This window comes from Buteo buteo, chromosome 10 (assembly GCF_964188355.1).
Source record: "Buteo buteo chromosome 10, bButBut1.hap1.1, whole genome shotgun sequence".
Lineage (NCBI taxonomy): Eukaryota > Metazoa > Chordata > Aves > Accipitriformes > Accipitridae > Buteo > Buteo buteo.
Genome location: NC_134180.1, coordinates 31,843,113 through 31,865,012, shown reverse-complemented (window position 1 = coordinate 31,865,012; position 21,900 = coordinate 31,843,113). Strand labels below are relative to the sequence as shown.

Here is a 21,900-nt window from a genome sequence, read left to right as displayed (position 1 = left end):
GCTGCGGCTGCGGCTGCTGCTGCTGCTGCGGCTGCCGCCGCTGCCGCCGTCGTCGTGGCAACCGCGGCCCCGGCACCCCCGGAAGCGGCGGCGGCGGCGCGCGCACGCGGCCGGAAGCGGCGGCGGCGGCAGCAGCATGGCGCGGCGCGGTTCCTTCTCCGACTCCGGCTCGGAGGACTCGTCTCTCTCCGACTCGGAGGTGAGCCCGCGGCCGCGGTGGCGAGACCTCCCCCGGTAGCCGCGGGGTAAGGGCGCCCGGTGCCCCCGCGCGGTCTGACCGTGGCCTCTCCGCAGCTCCAGGAGGCCTTCTCGAGGGGAGCGCTGAAGCCGGGGCTCAACGTGGTGCTGGAGGAGCGGCCGAAGCGGCGCAACGACGCGGTGAGCGGGGCCCGCGGGGCGGGACGGCGCCTTCGCGGGGCAGAGAAGCCCCCGCCGGGGCTGGGGCCGCGGAGGTCGGGGCAGGGCAGGCCTCCAGGGCTCCTGCACCGCTGCGGTGATTTGGGGTGTCACCCCGCGGCCGTGGGGCAGCGGCAGCCCACGGTGTGACCTGGACGTTCAGCCGGGCCGGCCCTGGGGAGGTGGTTCTGTGCGGTGGCGGGCAGAGGTGTGCTTCTTCCGCAGGACGGCCTGAAGCAGTGTCTGTCCGAATTGAAGCAGCAGCTGGCCTGGGTGGAAAGGCTGGATGTGACTTCGGGCCAGGTCGCGGACCCTGCCTCACAGAGTGCGTCTAACAAGGATGCTGTTGATCCTGAGAATGATTTCCAGAGAGAGATGAGCTTGTAAGTGTCCAAAAGGGAGATTTCTTGTAGGGTCTCGGCATACTGCTGCGTGCTCGGAGGCGTGTTTTGCAGGTGTGCTGCAGACTGCCACACTGGCTGTCACCGGTATCGGGTTGCTCTTGGGCCGTGTATTTTACATTTGATGGCTCTGAATGTTTTCCAGAATAACTACAAATTAATGGTAGTATATTTAACTTGTTTTGTGACTGGAAATAAATCATTTCCCTCCTTGCAGCAGATTTCCATCCTTTGCTGAAAAGTTGATTTTAAAAGTTCCTTGGTTGCAGCACGATGGCTTTAACACAGGATATGGGGTTTTCTTTGTGGATTTCTTTTGGTATTATTACAGTTCTCTTGTTTTGCCTTGCCTTTTATAATCCATCATATAAAACTGTAACTGGAAACCAGATAAATGTATATGTACAAGATATAAGAGCTGGTGCTGTGCTGTCTTCCTAGTTACCGGCAGGCTCAGGCAGCGGTCCTGGAAGCCCTACCTAGGTTGCGTAAGCTCCAAATTCCTACTAGAAGGCCAGATGATTACTTTGCAGAGATGGCCAAGTCAGACCAACAGATGCAGAAGGTATGTGCAGTGAATAGTGGCTTGCTTTCCTGTGTTATGTGTTGGTTTCAGCTGGTGTTAGGGATTAACTTTGTGTGATGTGTGAATACTTACCTTCATCTCTTTGACAAATGCCTGTGACAATGTTTGTGTTTGAAATGTTGTTTGTGGCAGGAAATTCTTCCTGTTTAGGTATTTCAGTGCAATGTGGGGATTTCCGTAATAGGTTGGAACACAAAGTAGAAAAGCAGGATTCATATTCTGTCCTGAATGTATTTAATACCAAAAACGGAGACTTTTCTCCATATGTGTGACAGTGGTTGTAAAGTTGGCTGTGCTTATGTTCTTTGGCCTAAGACTTGCAGTCAACTGTAGCATTAACGTGATCCTTTTTCCTTGTTTATCACCCTTTGCTTATACTTAGTGTGTTTTGGTTCTCTGTGATTTTAAACTGTGTGTTACTGAATTAATCTATCGTGGGTAGTAAGTCAGATTTGTGTAGGAAATAAGAATTTCACAAACTTACTTCTTGATTGTGGTCTTTGTTCAAAACGGAACCCTAATTTTTGTTTTAGTTTTGGAAAAAAGACTGCATTGTGTAAGTTAAACGAACATGAGCTGGAGTCTAATTTGGAGGTTCATGTATGACTTGGTCACTGTTTTGATGGCTGATAGAGTCTTCCTAGAGAAGATGAAGATTAATAATTAGCTTGTGCTGAGGCTTAAGTCAATTCCACACATTACCGTTACCTTCTTTTGCTGGCTTCTGATTGAAGAACAGTGTCTTTAATCTTCTAGTGGAGTCACAGACTGAAGGCAGATGATCTGTGTTGAAATCTTTGTAATCCCTTGTTATGTGGCATCCTTATAGAAATGTTTGTGAACAAGAAGGGAATGAAAAAGATGTTTTCTATGGCATGGAAGGGTTGTTGACTCTTATTCAGTGCTTTACTTTTAATAATGACAAGAAAGAAACTCAAGTCTTCTATGTACAACTGAGTAGACTGACCAGATGTGACAAGATACTCTTATTTAGCAGTTCTGTTAGAGCCCATTACAAGGCTTTGTCTTGTCTCTGTGTAAGTTTTGTCTTTTTAACCAGATTTTGGGTACAGATCAGTTCAGAAGTTTCTGTAATAACTGTTCCAGCCTTGAGTTGAAAGAACATTTTGCCTTATGAACCATTGTCTGATTGAGAGGTGTTTTCGTTTTTACACTCATTGATAGTTCACATAATTATTTACTTCAGGACTGCACAGCAATCATAAAATTCTCATATTTTCTTTTGTGTTACTGATAATTTTTTTTTTCTATCCCCTAATAAGATTCGACAGAAGCTTAAGAGTAAACAGGAAGCAATGGAGAGGTCTGAGAGAGCGAAACAGCTCCGTGCAATGAGAAAATACGGCAAGAAGGTGAGGAGGAGCTACAAAAGGGATAGACATCTATCTATGACAAGAATCTGGAGCCTGAGTGAGGAGCTTAGAAAGTGAGACCACAGGAGGCTGGCTAAAATATATGGAATCTGTCTAGTCTTCTGTCTAGCTGCTTTAAAGGAAGACAGAGTGAAAGATGGGATACCTAAAAAAAACAAACAAACAAAAAAAACCCCCAAAAACAAAAGGGAAAAAAAAGGTATGGGACACTGCAAGGTACAACACTAACATTCTGCTTCTAATCTCAGGTGCAAACTGAGATTCTGCAGAGGAGACAAAAGGAGAAAAAAAATATGTTGAATGCAGTCAAGAAATACCAGAAAGGTAAAGCTAACTTGTCTAAGAGAGCGCATGTATAATGGGAATAGTGATGTGTGAGCAATGTAAGGCAGTGTGATGTGTTTTGTCAATCTGTAGTGCTGGGCAGCAAGCTTGAAAGGCTGCTGCTGTGCAAAATCATGTGCCAGTGGTAGTGAAAATCCTCCCAAGTAGCTGTTCTTCAGTGAGGGTGACTTGTTGCTATGACTTGTTGTCCTGGTTTCAGCTGGGGTAGAGTTAATTGTCTTCCTAGTAGCTGGTACAGTGCTATGTTTTGAGTTCAGTATGCAAGAATGTTGATAACACTGATGTTTTCAGTTGTTGCTAAGTAGTGTTTAGTCTAAAGTCAAGGATTTTTCAGCTTCTCATGCCCAGCCAGCGAGAAAGCTGGAGGGGCACAAGAAGTTGACACAGGACAGAGCCAGGGCAGCTGACCCAAACTGGCCAACGGGGTATTCCATACCATGGGACATCCCATCTAGTGTATAAACTGGGGGAAGTGGGGGCAGGGGATCACTGCTCGGGGACTAGCTGGGTCTCGATCAGCGGGTGGTGAGCAATTGCACTGCGCATCATTTGTACATTCCAATGCTTTTATTATTGCTGTTGTCATTTTATTACTGTTATCATTATCATTATTAGTTTCCTCTTTTGTGTTCTATTAAACTGTTCTTATCTCAACCCACGAGTTTTACTACTTTTCCCGATTTTCTCCCCCATCCCACTGGGGAGGGGGGGGAGTGAGTGAGTGGCTGTGTGGTGCTTAGTTGCTGGCTGGGGTTAAACCACGACACTTGTTTAGACTGAAAATTTGTATTTTCTGTGATGGTAGCTGAGCAACTGTTATGTCTTTGCTCTTGCAGGTCTGTCCGACAAGCTGGATTTTCTAGATGAAGAGCAGACATCATCTCAAGGGAATAAAAAAGGCAGTGCAAGTCAACGGATAAAGAAGGGGTGAGACCAGAAAAGAAAGATACTTAAATGTAGAATCTTTGATTTTTTCAGTCTTTTAGGGGATCATGTTGTGGAACAAGAAAGCTGTTCTGATTAATGTTTGTTAAAGTAAGCCTGAGGTGGCTTTCTGTCCCTAAAGAGGATGAAAACTGTGGCCAGAATTGAATGGTGACTGAAATGTGCTAGTTTCTGTCTCTTCAGTAAGAGGGGAAAGGGAGTCCGTCAGCAGATACATGTGCCTTCTTGAGAGCTTCTTGAGGAAAGGAATATAGACAATGATGCTGTTTGGTTGTTTTTCAGACCAAATGCCAAAAGACGATACAAGAATCAGAAGTTTGGTTTTGGTGGGAAGAAGAAGGGCTCAAAGTGGAACACAAAGGAGAGTTTTAATGATGTATCCAGCTTCCGGTCAAAAGTGGCTCACAACAAAGGCCCAGGAAAATCAGGAAAAGGAGGAAAAAAAGCCCTCAATGTAAGTAAAATGTTGCATGCAAATGATCCTGGTTGACTAGGAAGCCAGCCCTGGTCTGGGAGGGAGAGCTGATGGGTGCCTGCAGCATCTGGAAGTGACAGTGTCTGTCTGTGGGAGCTGAGCATAATTCAGTTGCAGACAGAGTTGAGTGTGGTGGTTCGGAGCAGGGAAATGAGTGGGGGAGTTAGCAAGTACTGTTTGTTGCTACCTGTGTCCCAAAACCTCCCTCTCCAGAGGTATCCTCTCCTTGGTATCCTCCCCAAGCTATAGAGCTAGCATAAAGATTGAGGACATGAAAATAAAGATCTGAATCTGTCATTTTTTTTGCAGAAGAGACCTGGAAAGAGAGCAAGGCAGAAAATGAAGAGCCGAGCACGATAGGAGGACCGTGCTCCCCAGTGGGGTTCCTGTGTTTCCGTGTGTTACAAGATGTGTTTCTGCTGTCATCAAGCAGCTAACTGTGGAGCAAGCTGGGTGTTTCAAGTGGCAAGAAAAAAGTCAGTGGAAGCTGGTGCCTTATCACTAATTTCTTCTTACTGTCTGTTTCGTTGAAGGATTGTTTTCTACTGAAACCTTTGGTGTGTGAACGCATTAAATGGTTTGCACAGAACTATGTCTAATTCATGTTGAACTGTGTTATGAATGGTAGCTGAAGCCTGCCCTTTGTTCCCTTCATTCTGACAGCTTTTTCCACAGCTACTGTTGACATGTACTTGGTGAACCTTGAGTTCTGGGTCACGTTGCCAATGTCAAAATAAGAAGTCTGAAGCCTGTTGAGATGTTAAAGTGGTTTTTAGACTACTTACATAGATGGGTTTGGAAACAGCAGTGAGACAAATGCAGCAATCTTATAAATAGGTTTATTTCTGTAACTATTGCCAGGCTGCAAATCTGGACAGACCGAGTTTCTCTCTTCCCTTTCCTTGCTATCTTCTCTTGCCAGAAATGTACCAGACTTATCTAATAACAAGCAGGGCCTAACACATTAGATGTCATTAACTGCTTCTAAGCTGTGTGGCTTGGCCACTCTACAACTTCAGGTTCTCAGAGTGCTCCTCCCCATGCCCCATGGCAGCCATTTATTTAGTGATCTCGGTTCTCCGTCGTGGGAAATAGAGTCTGCGATCAGTACGATCCACGTGAATCTGGGAAAGAAAAATGATGAATAGTCATGTGCTTTTACTAGAATTAGTACTAATAGTCCCTCCTGAGAAGAGCGATGCACTGTGTTCTTGCTGCTGAGAAATGCCGAAGTGACAAACGAGTAGGGTACCACCTATATGAGAATACATTGTTCACTGCTTCATTACGGTAGAACCTGGTGCAAAAGGAAAACTTAACATATGAAACAGCATCATGTGTCCTGACTCTATAAATTTAACTCACTTCCCTATAAGCAAATTTAGTTGCCTCTATCCTGACAGTCTAATCCTACCACCAGTATCTAATAGCGTAAAGACCTGCTGGGATGTCTGTCTCTAGCCTTGTCATGAGTAACTAGTTTACCTGAAGTGTAAAATGAAAACTTGCAGAAGACTCTCTTATTTTCTTATTTATCTTAGTTTTCTTTGTAACAGGCCAAAATTAATCAGGGTCTCATTTGCCTTTCTCGAAACACTAATCTACAAAGTCAGTCATCGTCACAGCTATTCGTTTGTTGGATATGATTGATGTCTTAGCTCGTTAATAAGATTTCTTTTCCTCCTGTTTATTCACGCTTCCCCATATGAATCCTCACTGGTGTATTCTGCCTCGGGTATACTTAGCTGATCATTAATTTTACGGTTCTGCTTGCAATTTGTTTGAAAGATACTGTACAGCAGCACATTTCTTTTCACAGTACTTATGTATGTCACTTCACATTGCTCACTACGCCATTTCTCATGGCTGAATGCTTTAATAAACAGCCGCGATTACGTATGTGGCATTTGCCAATATGCTTGGGGTCGACTGTCATTGTAGATATGTTGCATGCAAGTTTCTCAGGGGAAGTCTACTCTTTCTCTTCACAAGCCTATGCCAGTGTGAAGAGTCCTCTTAGGTGTAAATTTTAAAAGCTTGTCCATGAACAGCTCTGCTTATTCCTAGTCATTCCTGTTTTCTGTGTTTGTCACAAATTATTTTCTTGCGTGAGTATCTTTCAGTGTGATGGGCTGAACCTCTCTGAATCTTGCAAAGAGCTGAGTCCTTAAGCACCCTACTCACCAAAGGTGTTGTGTTCCAGCCAATTTCTTGGCTTTCAGTTTGTGGCTCTGCATATTTCTTTGTTGGCTCCAGTGCTGCATGGTGAATAAGATTCAGAAACTTGGCTGTTCGTTTAAGAGACACAAATACAAATGAAAGTAAGTACATTTAAAAACCAGTCATCCGTGGGTGTGTGTTAGAATGGGACATCCTAAAGCTGTCCAAGCAATAGCAAGCAAGCCAAGGTTGCAGGCAACCTGTGTGCTTCTGCGAAGGATCTTGTAAGAGAATGCAGGGTGACATTTCTACTCAAATTTATCCTGATGAAATTTCAAGATTTGCCTGCCTATATTGTCCTGTTAATTCTGTCATCCCTGTCTACTGTATTGCAGCATCTTACTTTTCTTGTACCACATCTAGCATCAACCAGCTCTCCATGTTAGCTGTTGTCTTTCTCAGTTGCCTGTGACCTGCTGCCTTTCCCTGTTTTGTTTTGGTTTTTTTCCTTCCCCTAATCCTTGACCAGAGCAGGCCAACCTTAACTGACCATTAATTTTTTTAGACAAAATTGGCATGTTAGAAATAAGGGAGCAGTTGCTATAAGGGTCCCTGTTGTTACTGCTCTAAAGCAAGACTCAGCAGCCATTTCAGCAGTTTATCATGTGGGGTGGCTAAGTAGAATCTGTAATGACAGGCAACGTGTATGTATAAAACATGTTTCTAGATTTTTTTTGTTTTCCCCTGAAAGAGGTTTAGATTCTCAAGCAGAATTTTATAGTATGATAACTAAAAACAAAAATAAAAGCATAGTTGCGTGAATGCAGGCTCGTACTGATAATGAAAAGTAATGGGAAAGGGCCTTAAAGTGGAAAAAAACCTGCCTTATGTTTCACAGAAATCATGAATGAGTTTAACTTTCTTAACACAGGGATGTTTCCACGTATGTCATCTTTTAGAATAATTGGAATTTTAAAATCTTATTTATTAGTCATTTTCTTACGTAATTATCACAAGCTGTTCAGAGATTTCTTACCATCTGCTGGCTCTTCTATATTATCATGCCAAGACATGGGCTTCTTTGTGATCGTGTGAACTGGAAAGAAATGATGCAGGTGAATTACCTTAATGTGAATTTAGTGTCACAGCTGGGTCTAGGATATCTATGGGTTTTTTTGTTATTCCCTGGTCTGGGCCCAGCTACTTCACAGAAGTTGTAAAGGGAGAACAGCATGTGAACAGAACAAAATGAATTAAGAGTACTGACTAATAGCAGCTTCCTAGAAATGGAAGGGGGTTAAGCATGCTAAAGGCCCTTCTGCTGGATGCTGCTTGCATTCACCACAGCAAAGTTCCACACCACCTGAGCGGTGGCCTGCAGAGTGCCAAGTTTCAGGAAATTTTCCTTTGGTTTGTGTTGATTTTATTGTAAAAGCTAGACCTGAGTTAATCTATTCACATCACCTGTCCGTGCCAGCACAGATTATGATATTCTATGACTGAGAATTGGCAGGCAGAAATCAGCCCATGGGGTGAAGAAACATGATGTAGTATTGGGACTCTCTACCCCATCTTAGCTCTGCGGTGTTTGCTCAGGATCCGTGGGTTCCAGATCCTAAGCAGTCACCTCACGTCTACGTGTTTACTAAGACACTGTCTAATCTGGGCAATTGGTCGCGTCTCCGTTCTGTCTTTGTGCAGACTGGTTCCTTAAGTAAAAGAAAAGCCCACCAGTTGCTCCTTCCAGATCTGCCCCTCTCCCTGGCCACTGCTGGCGTTCCTGGGTGCAGCTGCTTGTCTCTGACATGCAGCTGAGTGCTCCGCGGCCCTCTCCTGCCCCTGCCTCATGCAGGCCCCACGAGCCTTCCCCTCAGCCCCGCGCCTCGGTGCAAACGCTTCTCTTGCCCTCGGGGTTTCCTGCCCGTGCTCTGTGGCTGTGGGGCCGCCCGCGCGCCGCCTCACCGCGGTGGAGCGGGTTCACGTCGTACTGCGTGTGCAGCCTCTGGCACTGCAGCTCCTTCCGCACCCGCTCGCACAGCAGCTGGTTCTGCCGCACCGGGTCCAGCGGCTCCTTCTCCCCGCTGCGGGCGGCCATGGCTCCGCCGGGCCACGCGGCGTCCCGTGGCCTGGCAACGCCTCACGTGGTCCCCCGCGAGGCTGCTGACTGGCCAGGCTGGTGCTCCGTCCCACCCTCTCCCGGGCCGATTCCCTTCCCGCCTCCTATTGGCCGCCGAGTTAAATCCCCTGGCGCTGATTGGCGGCGGCTGCACGCGGCGGGTTTGAACGGCCGGCGGACCCGCGGCGGCAGGATGGAGGACGCGGAGCTGCGCTGCACGGTGGCCGTGGAGCAGCCGCTGCCGGGGGGACAGGCCCCGCGGCGCCGCGTGATGCGGGGCGCGCTAGTGCTGCTGGGCCGCAATGAGCTGCGGCAGCCGGTGCTGCGGGTGGTGGGCAGCGGCGGGGCGGCGGCGGCGGCGGCGCTGAGCTTCGCGCTGGCCGGTGACGCCGTGCGAGTCTTCACGCGGTTCGCGGGCGACGGGCGGGCGGCGGTGCGGGTGGGGCCGGGCGGCGCCCAGGTCCTGCTCTCCGACTGCCCCCCGGACGCGCTGCGCCGCTTCCTCCGCCTCCTGCGGCTCAAGGTCGCCGCCGGGCCGCGGGGCGCGCCGCGCGTCCCCCGCCTGCTGAGCCGGCCCCCGCCGGCCTTCGCCGCCATCAGCCCGCTGCAGGAGCGAGACCTGCTGCGCGCCCCCGGCCGCCTCCGCGGCGGCGAGGCGCGGGGGGAGCGCCCGGCGGAGGTGAGTCCCGAGGCGAGGGGGACGGCCCCGGTTGCCCGCCCCGCTCTCACAGCGCGCCGCTGCCCGTCCCGCAGGTGCCCCGCGCGGAGAGGCGGCCCCCGGCGAGGCTCTCGGCGGAGCAGGAGGCGGTGCTGGGCGCCGTGCGGAGCGGGAAGAGCGTCTTCTTCACCGGCTGTGCAGGTGAGGGGGCCGGGCGGCTGCCACCGGGTGAAGCTGACCTCCTGCTTCTCCCGATCCTTCGCCCTTGATACGCTTCTCCCTCCTCACCCCGCCAAGGGACCGGGAAGTCGTTCCTGCTGAAGAAGATTGTGGGCTCCCTCCCTCCGAAGAGCACCTATGCTACAGCCAGCACCGGAGTGGCAGCTTGCCACATCGGCGGCACCACTCTCCACGCCTTCGCAGGTAGCGGTCTGCCCGACAGCGAGAGCGTGGGAGCTCTCGCTTCTGTCCCAAAGAGTCAGGAGCTTCCCAAAGCTCTGCTTTCCTCTCCCCTGCCAGGGATCGGCTCTGGGAAGGCACCGCTGGAACAGTGTATTCAGCTGGCAGAGCGGCCTGGGGTGCGCCAGCACTGGCTGGCCTGCCAGCACTTAATTATCGATGAGATCTCAATGGTGGATGGCAAGTTCTTTGACAAGCTGGAGGCAGTAGCAAGGTGAGCGATCATCAGGTCAAACAACTAACAGAAATTAACTTCCTTAAATTTCCAGGCTGTTTCCTTGCTCTGGTTATGTGAATGGATACCAGGCAGCCACTGGCATAGCACTGGAAGGAAGCATGAAATCATAGCCAGCATGTGGGCAGACCTTTATCTTGAGATAGGTTTTGATCGTGTCCCCACTCCCCAGCTGTGGCTGTTCTGGCTGCTGTTTCCAACTCTGGAGCCAAGTGTTTTCTGCAGAGCTGAGTCCAGAATACAGAATACAGCTGTCTGTTTATGCTGTATCCAGCATTCTCTCTTGCAGCATAACAGCTAACAAAGAACTGAGACTGGTAATGACATCTGGGGTGCATAACCAAAGCAAATTTTATGTCTTGCAATAGCATTGCTTAATTATTTGAGCTCTTCTGATACAGCTGAGAATAATCATCTTTTACTGCAGGTGTTATAAGTTTGAATATACTCACAGACTAAGAAGTTAACTTGAGACCTGACTATGACCAGGGCCTGGAGGGCATTCAGAACTTCTCCTCTATTCCCTCCCTTTCAGGGCAGTCAGAAAACGGGATGAGCCTTTTGGAGGAATTCAGCTAATCATCTGCGGGGACTTCTTGCAGCTACCCCCAGTCTGCAAGGCTAATGAAGAAACCAAGTTCTGCTTCCAGGTACAAAACTGTCCCTAAACTCATTCTTGTACTTCAAGTCTGCCTCTTTCTTGACAAGATAATGATTTGCCAGGCAAAAAGCTGGAGGAAATGCATCCACATAAACATGGAGCTGACTGAAGTGCGGAGACAGACCGACAAGACCTTTGTCTCACTCCTGAGTGCAGTTCGTTTAGGCAGGTAAGGAGAAACTTGGCTGTCTTTGTAGTCCCTTCTCCCTACTGACAGAGCAGAGGAAGGAGCAGTTTGTCACTTCTTTGTGCTCTATCAGGAATGCATGGCTGGGGATAATAGCTATAAATGCTTTAGTTAATGTAAGCACGTTTCATGTATGCTGTTCTGGTAAGGAATGACCCTTTCTAGGGTCCCTCTTTGCAATTTCTGCTAAGGAATGCAATGGATCTGGAGTTGGCAGTGGCTAGGGCAGGGCTGGGGCACACAATTGCGCTGCTCTCCAACTTTGTGTAGTTAACTTTCTCTGTCCTTTTCTCTAGAGGCATGGGGCTTGCACAGCCTGATCCGGCTGTGAGGAGGTTACTGCTGCTCAAGACCTGTTCCTGATCACTTTAAAAAATAATCCCCTTTTCTTTGTTACCAGGTGCACAGAGGAGGTTACCAGACTGCTGATGCAGACCGCTGCTAACAGGTCTGAGCGTGATGGGATCCTGGCTACGCGGCTCTGCACCCATAAAGATGATGTAGAAATAACTAATGAGAGATGCTTGCAACAGCTATCAGGTGAACTCCTTGGAGGAAGCTGCTGGCTTTGGGGCTGAGCTCTGAGTGGATGCAATGGGGATACTGAGCTGTCAGGAGGAACTGGTGTTCTGTCATGCACAGCAGCACCAGTCCAAGCTGTGCGTGTTGGAGTTGAGCTGCCTGGGTTAAACCTTCACAGCTTTTTGCATAAAAATCTACACCGTTACTTCTTGGTGTGTAATAGACAGTGAGCTCATTGCTTGTTGTGAGGTAGGGTGGGTCATTTATTGCCTCCATACCCCTGCTTTTTCCTTTCTGTAGCATCTCAGAAAGGCCGTGCTCTATCCAACCACAATTTGAATTAAGGGCTATTTCATTTCTGTCTCCCTGTCTGGTCCTAGGATTCTTTCTTAGTCCTCCTTGGAGATCTGGTATTGACAGCAAGTGAAACTGGTCATATGCTCAAAATGGTGACTGCCCAGTTCTTATTTACTGCTGGCGTTTGATTCCTGAGCCTTCTTATGCTCTGGGAGTTATGCTGGGAAGAGAGGCAATAGTGAGCTTTCTGCTCTTAGAGGTGACAAGGTTTGTGGGAAGATGTCCTATCAGCAGAGCAGAATGGATATTAAAAGAGGAATTGCTGTTAGAAATAAATGCTGAGCCTCCTGCAATGCTGCGTGGAATATATTCAATGGTTGCAATTTGTGACATCCTTCTTTCCTTAATAGGAGAAGTGCACACTTTTGAGGCTTTGGACAGTGACCCAATGCTAGTGAAGTTAATTGATGCTCAGTGTCCTGTGGGTGGTAGAGTTGAGCTAAAGCTTGGAGCTCAGGTGAGTGTGTGTACATACATTTGTGAAAGACCAGCGGATCAAATGGCATAAGAAAAATAAAGGAATAGCAGATAAATGCATAGAGTAGATTAATGTATAGAATGCAGATTCTGTATAGAGTGGCTATGCCAGGTGAACAGAAGACTCTATCCCAATCTTTATATCCTTTCTGCTTGGAATCTTATCCAGACAGAGAATTAGTTTGATTTGAGTGCAGGTCCGTGTGTCGTGGACAGTGGTGACTCCTATGACTTTGACACATATTTCCAATCAGGTTTAGAAACTTCTGGGTCGTAGAGAGCACAGGCAGTCCTTTCCTGCAGTCTCAGCTCCAGGTACAGCAGCCCTCCTGACCTGTAAGGGTGTGGCATAGCTTGCCAAATTTGCAGGACTGGGCACCCTGCTGTGAGCTAGGGCTGTCAGAGTGGCAAGGATGCAGGATTGCGCTTAGCAGCAGCATTGTTTGCCTTAAGAAGTTGTTCCTTACATGTTCCCAGAATCTACATATGTCTAGGTTTGTTGGTGTTTGGGGAAGGGGAGTCTGTTCCCTGGATCTGAGCTCACAGCTGTGAACAGAAGCAGCTCAAATCAAATGTTCAGTGCTGCAGAACAACGTAGTTGGGAATCCTAGGAAGGAAAGGCTGTGAAATAATTTCAATCAAATTGGAGACGGCGCTCTATCCTGCAATAGGATAATGTGGCTGTGGCCATATCAGCCTGCTGTGCTTGTGCTTCCAGGCTAGAACCTTAGCTGCAGGTGGCTGAACAGGCTGTAAAGCCAGTGTGCTAAGGGATTTTTCTTCTTCTCTGTAGGTGATGCTAGCTAAGAATCTGGATGTGTCTCAAGGGCTGGTGAATGGGGCACGAGGAGTTGTTGTAGGATTTGAAAGTGAACAGAAGGGTAAGAAAGCTTTTTGATCTTTTGTTGAAGGACGAGGAAAAAACCAAAACAATTTATCGTTGATGGCTGATGACTTGTTAATTTTGTTTACTGCTTGGTAAGAATAATTTGAGGGAAAGCAGGGAGGAGGTCTCCTGTGCAGTGAGAGGCTTGTGGCTCTCATGGGCTGCATCTGCTGTAGCTATCTGTAGGGCCTCTTGTGTTTGCTTTTCTTTATTCTCTAGATGTGTATGCTCACTTGCATTTCCTGTCTGTTCTGTTGAAGCCAGTCTTGGTGGGTTTTTGGTTTGTTTTTCTACCTGCAATGTGAATTTTTCTCTGTATCTCAACTGATAAATTATGTGACTTAAATTCTTCTGTTTAAGTAGATCCCAAAAATAATTTCAGAACATCCTATTTACTTGTGTGGGCTTAGGGTTGCGTGGTTGGTTGTTTTTTTTTTGGTGTGGGATTTTCTTTTTTTAATGCAGCCCTAAAATTTGTGAAAGACTGACATGGGGAAGGAGGGAAAAATAAAAAAGGCTTTTAGGCTGTTGGCTTCCAGGCTGTTGAGTGTCAGTAATACATCCCTGTTTATCTTCTGTTCCCATTCCTACAGGGCTGCCTAAGGTGAGGTTTCTCTGTGGGGCCACACAGGTCATCAAAATGGAGAAATGGGTCTTCAAAGGACCATCAGGAGTTCATCTGAGTCGTCAACAGTTGCCTTTAAAATTGGCATGGGCCATTTCCATTCACAAGAGTCAGGTGGGTGTGCTTATACAGCTGTCTATAGACTTTTACACCATCATAAGCCTTATTTCCTGGGTGAGCTTGCATTGCTGGTAAAACAGGAGGGAAAACTGAAAGACCCTTGTTGTGGGGGACCTCTAGAATATGTGTGTCTAGCTGCAGAGAAGGCAGGACCTCTTCTGCTTGTGATGCTTGCCTATAGGGTCAAGGATGGGCTAGCAATCTGCTGGAGTTTTCATAAGGGTGCTGCCATCTGCATAGTTGGTGTTGGACTATAAAGCAGCCTTATTTACTGCTGTGGACTGATCAGGGTAGTGTTTCCCTGACAGTCATCAGCATTAGTGATGTTGAGGTTTGCAGTGTACCTGAGGAAGCTGTGGGAGTCACAGCTGTGCTCTTTGGGCTGGACTTCCCCTTTGGTGGCATGTGTTGGGTTTTTTCAGTGTAACTAATGCAGTTCCTACCTTTCCAGAAGACGTCATACATTTTGATAAATACTTGTCTTGATATTAGACCTGTGAGTTTGTTCCCATGCCACTGCTTAAACCAGGCCACATTGTCAATTCTGCTGCCTCCTGGGATGTCTCTTAGTGCAGACAGGGCTGGCTGGGTCTAACCCAAACTCTGTCTCAGATGGTCTGCCTGAGGACTGCTTGAGACTGGTGGCTGCTCCAGTTAATTACTAGGAGTGAAAACAGCAGGATTTCTTTCCCTGCTGTGTTGATTATATGGGATTTGTGGAGTTTCACACAACAAGAGGCTTAGTGGAGTTAGTGGACCCTACTGTCTGCTAGCAATTTCCTGACAGTGGAAAACTGTCCTTTTCTTTCTACTGATTCCCGTCTTTTAATCAGTTACATAGTCAAACAAGAGACTGTTTTATCAAGCCCATGCACCAAGGATGGTACCTTTGACAGACTCACAGGACAGGTTAGTGTTGATACAGCACATTGTTCTTTTTTGTTTGTTTGTTCTGTAACAAACTTCTCTGTGTCTTTGATAGGGCATGTCTTTAGATTGTGTGGAAATCTCCCTGTCTCGTGTCTTTGAAAGTGGGCAGGCTTATGTAGCTCTTTCCCGAGCCCGTAGCCTTGCAGGTCTCCGTGTTCTGGATTTTGATCCGAAAGTTGTGAGAGCTGATCCTTCTGTGTTGCAGTTCTATAGACAGCTGAGGCATCATCAACTTCTAACCCAGGTAAAGAAAAATCCCGCGCTAGCAAAGCCTACCTTGTGCAACCAGGATGAGAGATGTTTGTGCTGAGATTCTACTTTTTCTTCCTAAGCAAAATCATTCAAATTAAAATTTGTAGTGGCAGGAAAGTTGAAACTGCAGAGAGGGAATATGGTGGGACATCTCTTGGTGGCAAAATACCTACTGTAGTGTTGGATTGTATAGCACTAGCTGGCCCTGTGGGTGAAAATATGGGCTGGGATTCTTTGATCCTCCTCTTGCAGTAAGGACTGAAGGGGAAGTGGGCACAGAAGAAATCTCTTCTTTTGTTTTGTTTTGTGTTTTTTTTCCTCACCCCCCGGACCCCCCAAGGATTCACTACACACCCATTCAGGTGCTGATGAGAAGGAGAACTGGAAATGAAGCTGAGAATGCTCTTCTGGCCTCTGGGAGCCATCAGCACAGACTGCTGAGTTGCAGAGATCTTGCTATTGAGTATATTTGATAACATAAAGTCAAATGAATGTATCATGCCTCTGAAATTTGGAAGGCTTCTGTAGCTCCTTTCTGGGCCCACAGCCTTGAGTACTTCTGTGTCACAGATGCAACTCCAGCAAACTAAATGACTGAACAAGGACGTGCCTGAGGGACCTCGCTGCAGTTCTATCCTGTCTGCCTGGTTGTATTTTATTCTCCACATATGTAGGCTGAAACTTGAGTACCTTTCTTCAAGTATGCCACAGCTGAGAGATGGAATGTGTGTATCCTCTTTGCCTGGATGGATTGGACCTGTTCACAAGAGCTGCTGACATATGGGAAAGCAGTGCTAAGTATCTGGAATACATGCTTGATTCTTCTGCAAGCAAGGAGCTGCCAGGAGCTGGGCTATCACTTTATAGCACGCTGGGGTGTTCTTGCCTTCCAGATGCTTAACACCAGGAGGCTTTGCATAACTTCCTCCACAAGCAGAACTGTAAGAGTTATACATTGCCTGTTACGCTGATACATAGCCTTTTTATTAGTCTGTTGCATACAATAAGGTATGATTTTTATTTTTTTAACCTTCTGAGCTGAGCTGGTACTGTTTAAAAATAGGAGCTGCCAGCACTTAAGTCCTACAGCTTATACCCATAGCTTGGGCAAGAAGGGAGTGAGAGGAGATGGGTGCTGGTGGGAGCCCCTCTTGTTCAAACACATGAGGCTTGCTCAAATGGGAGGGAGTTTCTGCTGGAAACAAGGCATCTGACTAATAAGGTGGAGGTTGAATGTTCAATAGGGAATAATGGCCAAAGACATGTGAAGTGAGCTGTAACTTCACCTGTTTCAGCAAAAGCAGAGATGAGCAGAACTAATATACTGTCTTTTTGAAGTCTTAATAAAAGGAGAAGCTTTGGTCTTTGTATTTTAGCACATTGCTTAAAGCTTAAGTAACTTGTATATTTTTAAATATTTAACATGTGTGAATAATGTGAAATATCAACATCCAGCTGGAACTGGTCTCTTGCAGGGGAGTGTCTCTGTAACAAAGCCTCTGCAGCTTGAGCAAGTTCAAGGCCACTTGACAGCTGCTCTCCTTAAAGCCAGGGAAGGATGTTGACTAGCCAGCAGTTAACAAAACAGAAAACAGATTTTGGTAGGATTTCAAAATGTATTTTTTAAGTGGGGGTTTGTTTTTTCTGGGCTTGAGGGGTAGAGTTTTGGAGGAAGCAATAGTAGAAGACAGAAGTGTGAGAATTATTGAGGTGTTTATTCTAAGAAAGGGTTCTTAATGTATCAGCACATTGTTTCTTCAAAGAAGTCTGGTGGGGGGTAGATGGAAGTACCTGAAGATGGAGCTGGAGTCTGTGAAAGGCAAGACCCTTCCCCTCACACTGCAGGTTGCTCCTGGCACTACCTCTGGTCTTTCAGACTCTGTGTGTGTGTGTGTGAATTTTTTTTTTCTTTAAACAACACTTTCCACTTCTTTGAGCTGGACTTAAGCTGTTTGCCCACCTTGGGGAGGAACTGAGAAATGACCTTCCCATGCCCACACCCTTGGGAAGGAGGGTGCTGGCATTCTAAAGTATCACTGCTGGGGCAGATAAGCATTGAGGTGTGATTCCTCAGCCTGCGGCTCCCAGAGCCTCCACCAAGACCTGGGTGAGGGCCTGACTCCAATGTAGCCCTGCATCCACAGGGGAGCTGCTGCAGGTGCCCCCACCCAGCCTGCAGGCTGTGTCCCCCAGCTGACTGGGTGGCAGTACCCAGCTGGTGTGACTCTGAGCATGAGGGTGCTCAGGTTCAGCCCTTTCCTCCTATGACAGCATACTTGGAGTGCAGGTGTGCCAGGCTGGCCCCAGGCTTTCCTTGGCTACCTCTTGTTCCCTCAGCTGCACGTCAGCCCTACCCTGCTGTGCATCCCCATCTTGCAGCACTCTTGTCTTCTCCTCATGCTGCCATTCTGCGGTGGGTGCCCTGGCTGAGCCTCTGTGCTGTGCCACTCATGCTTCCTGCGTTGTTCCAGCTGGGCCTCAACCTGCATCCTCCATGTTTGTTGCGGGTTGAGTTTTTGCTTTTGTTCCCCTTGTTCTACAGACCATCTGCTGACATTGTGTCCATCTTCCCATCATGCCCTTTGTGCAGGTGGTCAGAGGCGGCGAGTGCCCTAATTGTCAGGGGCAAGGCTGGCTGTGCAGGCAGGGAAGCCTGATGGGTAACCTAAAAGCCTGTGTGCTTGGCCAATGGGCTGGGCTGGGGCCAGTTTGCACTCTCGTGGATTTTTAGAGATGGGACGCTGCAGTATGAGGTCTTTGTGTTGCATCGGAGGTTGAGATGTGGGGTCTGAAAAGCTCAGGGATGTTAAAGTGAGTTTTACCATTGCAGTAGACAGTTAAGAAGAATATGCCAGGCACTTCCAGTCATACACAATACATTGATTTATTGACAGATTGCATAAAAGTAATGAGATAATGCAGGTTCAAATCCTTTAACATCTCTTAAAAATTTCCTGTACCACTGTAATGACAAGATAATTTAGAGTGTAAGACAGTTGATTATGTACAATGCAAATAAGCTTTTAATTGTGACCTTGTAAAGCAACTCATTTAACTGCAGCTTTCATGGGTTTAAGGACTGAAATCTTTCCAGTTGTATGGGGTTTTTTTGGTGCCAATTTGAGGTTTGAGATAAAATGCTAAACAGAACTTAAAGCTGGAAAGGATAATAAATATTGCATGTTAGTATTAAATGTACATGAAATATTGTGTTTACCTTCTTAGAGGTGGAGCAGTGGGAATGGAATAGTAGCGGCTTTTGAAGGGTTGGCAGCTGTACTGAGGCCAAAAGGGGTCCATCTGTAACTTTTAGATGTTCTTGCTCACTTCCAGCTAAAGCAGATGTAGGGATGGGGGCTGAGGCTGAAGACTGCTACTTAAATCCTAAAAGGAGCAGTTAGGACAAATCTGAGCTGTCAAGCTCTGTCATGGCTCCCCTGCAGTCAGGATTGTGATAAGGCCTTTTTTTAACAGAATCATGGTTCCATATATATGAGGTAAAAATCTTGTAATACAATAAAAATCCTTTCTTCCAAATACTCCTTAACATGTTAATTTTTTTTTGCAGAGGGATATTAATTAGTCTGTAGCTAGATCTCAGTACACCAACACAGGATTTTTTTTCCTTAATTTTTTTATTGCAGTGATTGTACTGGAAAAACAGAGCTACTCGTCCTGTCTTTATTAGTAAGTAAAATGAAGAAGAATCTGAAGAGCAAGGAACTTTTCACCTGAGGCTACTACAAGCCCTCTTCAAAATGTCTGGCGATGTTGTTTCTTTCACCTGCTGAGGCAAGGTGGTCTTAATGGGTTGGATTTTTTCAGGGGCAAGTCACTTGGCTTGTCACAGAGCAAGTACATGTGCTATTCTCAGCTTAAGCAACTTAGCTCACGCTTCTCCCCTGCCCCAGCGTGGATCTTTTCCACAAGCTGCAGTCCTTCAGGAAAAAATCTGTTCCACCATGGTCTTTCCAGGGGCTGCAGGGGAGTCTCTGCTCGGGCACCCGGAGGTCTTCCTCCCTCTCTGACCTGGGTGCCCGCAGGGCTCATTTTTCACACTTTTTTTCCTCACTCCTGGCAGCTGTGCAGTTTTCCCCTTCTTCAATCTGTTACCACAGAGGCTGCACCAGTGCCGATGATGGGCTCAGCCGTGCCCGGCAGTGGGGCTGCTGTGGAACTGGCTGGAACCGGTTGGAACCAGCCGTGTCAGGCATGAGGCAGCCCTCACCTCTCCTCACAGAGATTCTCGCCAACACCTGGGCACAGGCACCTGATACACCAAGTATCAAGTGTATTAGCTTCCTTCAAAATTGCCTCTCTGCCCTCTCCTGCAGATGCTCGTAACGCTTGCGTGGTTGGATATCCTGGGATACAGAGGTAAGGCTGGAGGCACTGTGGCAGATGAAAAGGGAAATGGCCAGTGACAGAGGAACCGCCATTTCCATGTTGGTGGATGGCAAGAGGCAGAGGTAGGAGGTGGCCTGCAGTGTGGCTGGAGTCCAGCTAAAATGAGAGGCATGCCAAGAGGGCACATGGCAGTGCAGCAAATGGCTGGGGTTTCATTACTGTACTCCAATAAATACAAGGAAATGAATATTGTCTCTCCACTTTCACAAACTGAAGAAAAAGTATTTAAACGTGGCTTTTGCCTTAACTGCAGCTATAATTAAGTGAATTAAACTATGAGTTTGATTCATAATTGGTATTTCTGTTACCACAAAGTACAGCCATTCTCTTTTCAAATACATTAAGCCATAAGAAACTGCTTTATACCAGCTAAAGCTTCATAATACATTTATGTGTTATTGGAAGCATAATTCACATGCAGAGTGTTATTAAAACCTTACCAGCTTCCAGTTTAAATCTTTGTACAGTGATTTAACTCCCTTCTCATTCTTTAGGTGACATTTTCATAGTAATTAAACATGAATGTGTCCTTACCGTCTGTACCCAGAAGTCCTGTGGTGCACAGGAAAGGCAGCAATAGTCCTATTGGTCTCAGATGCTGTAATAAGATTGTGTCTGTGAATTAGATCTTCGTATCCAGAATTGCTCCGAATAGATCAAACAAATGCTACTCTTAAGTAATGGAATTACGGTACATTATAGGCTATGCTATGAATGCTAATAATGTAATTTTTCTCACAGATATTGAAAGTTTCTCAGTTTGTATTATGCCACTTTTTGACATGCAATTGTCTTTTGCTGCTAAATCTAAGCAGTTCTATTAGCATGAGAAAAGACCTGAATTACTAGACATTGCATCTAGATGTGTAAAATCTTTATCTCATTATTTCCTGTATTATTATTTTATGTTTGCTTCTATTACAGAGTATAAGGATGTTGGATGGATTTTTTTAGCTAAGCTACTGACTAGTATATAAGTTATGAAATCTGGTTATACAAGCAAAATAAGCTGGTAACATGTCTAAGAGTAATCTTCACTTACAGTTATTTAATACTGAACTGTTTTGTGTTGTGGTAGTTTTTTGTTGTTTGTTTGCTTTTTTGTTTTAAATCTGTTATGGTGTTGATACAGGGGGCTGTCAGATGTGACACAGAACCTATGAAAGGCCTTCTGGGGTTGCAGCTAGAGGCTAGGTAGGCACCAAGAGCATCTTAAATGGTGCTATGTGCCTATGTGCGGGCAACTGAGTTAAGCCCAAAATGTTCCAAATGTAACCGTAACACATGTTTTTACGAAACTGTTTATTACAATCTTTTTTCAAGAAGGTAGAGCTATGATAAAGATGCCTCTGACAGAAATTTGATTAAGATTTTATTATTTTTTTTATCATATGAAGTTTGACATTTCAGGGTTTTTTCTCTCATTTCTTAACATATGTGGTTTTTATGAACAGGTAGGTGAATACGTAAATGAATCACACCTTCCATCTACTCTTCCCAACTCACTAGGCTGTATCAGCTTTCTGTAGGTACGTTTTGTTTTTTTTTTAATTATTAACAACACCCTGAGAATTATAGGGGGATTTGCCCAGACTTTCAGTTGAGGGTTGGGAGTGAGTCCAGATCTTCAAAGATTTTTGGATCTTGCTTTGCTTATTGAAAGATCTGTGATTCCCTATCATCAAATATCAGCTTAGAGAGGATATAATGTATTTTGCAGATGATGCTAGACATTAAAGTAAAAATATAAGTAAAGCTTCTTAAGATTATTCCAGTAGCTAATAATTCACAAAAGCAAGGCAACATGTATCTTTTTAATATCTCCAGCTGAAGGCTGGACAGACTTACTGAATATAATAAATCAAATATGAAGAACACTTCTGTGGATTAATATAAGAATAACTTGGTTTAAAAAATAACTTTTTTTACATTTGTAATTTATCTTGCAAGTCATATGTGATGATCATCTTGATCATTAAGTTTTCTGTGAAACCATTCCAGGTAAGCTACCTTCATGTTTGTGTTAGATTAGTCGGACACCTTGTAATAAAATATTTGACCATAATAACACCAGGTACTGTCAACCGATGCTTTGCAATACAAAATAAATTTTTAAAATAGATCTTGAATCTTGAGCAATGAGCTAGTATTTAATTGCCAGACTTTCAATGCATAATGCATTAAGCGGAGGGATGTTACCAGAATGAATTTAATAATAAAGAAGGAAGTTTTAAAATAGTTTGGTTTTTATATGTCTTCTCTCCAGATGAAAGAGACCTTACAATAACCTTAACCGTTTTACTTGT

The 21,900-nt window shown here is 45.9% G+C and overlaps 3 protein-coding genes across 3 annotated transcripts; 2 read left to right on the top strand and 1 right to left on the bottom strand.

Annotated features, from left to right (window-relative positions):
• The first annotated feature begins 97 nt into the window (after positions 1 to 97).
• Positions 98 to 6,666, top strand: EBNA1BP2 (EBNA1 binding protein 2). The gene is made up of 9 exons (XM_075039220.1): positions 98 to 199; positions 295 to 378; positions 622 to 779; positions 1,239 to 1,362; positions 2,667 to 2,756; positions 3,026 to 3,101; positions 3,959 to 4,049; positions 4,350 to 4,521; positions 4,852 to 6,666. Exons 1-9 carry the CDS (start codon positions 137 to 139, stop codon positions 4,900 to 4,902), a joined length of 909 nt encoding a protein of 302 aa, XP_074895321.1. The 5' UTR covers positions 98 to 136; the 3' UTR covers positions 4,903 to 6,666.
• CFAP144 (cilia and flagella associated protein 144) lies at positions 5,531 to 8,812 on the bottom strand. Its single transcript, XM_075039221.1, has 4 exons — positions 8,665 to 8,812; positions 7,739 to 7,798; positions 6,727 to 6,830; positions 5,531 to 5,666 (listed from the first exon to the last, which is right to left on the bottom strand). Exons 1-4 carry the CDS (start codon positions 8,795 to 8,797, stop codon positions 5,601 to 5,603), a joined length of 363 nt encoding a protein of 120 aa, XP_074895322.1. The 5' UTR covers positions 8,798 to 8,812; the 3' UTR covers positions 5,531 to 5,600.
• Positions 8,813 to 9,011: 199 nt separating this feature from the next.
• Positions 9,012 to 17,139, top strand: PIF1 (PIF1 5'-to-3' DNA helicase). Its single transcript, XM_075037581.1, has 12 exons — positions 9,012 to 9,497; positions 9,572 to 9,677; positions 9,774 to 9,899; positions 9,996 to 10,149; positions 10,706 to 10,820; positions 10,894 to 11,000; positions 11,419 to 11,558; positions 12,248 to 12,354; positions 13,168 to 13,255; positions 13,854 to 13,999; positions 14,988 to 15,179; positions 15,528 to 17,139. Exons 1-12 carry the CDS (start codon positions 9,012 to 9,014, stop codon positions 15,576 to 15,578), a joined length of 1,818 nt encoding a protein of 605 aa, XP_074893682.1. The 3' UTR covers positions 15,579 to 17,139.
• Positions 17,140 to 21,900: the final 4,761 nt, after the last annotated feature.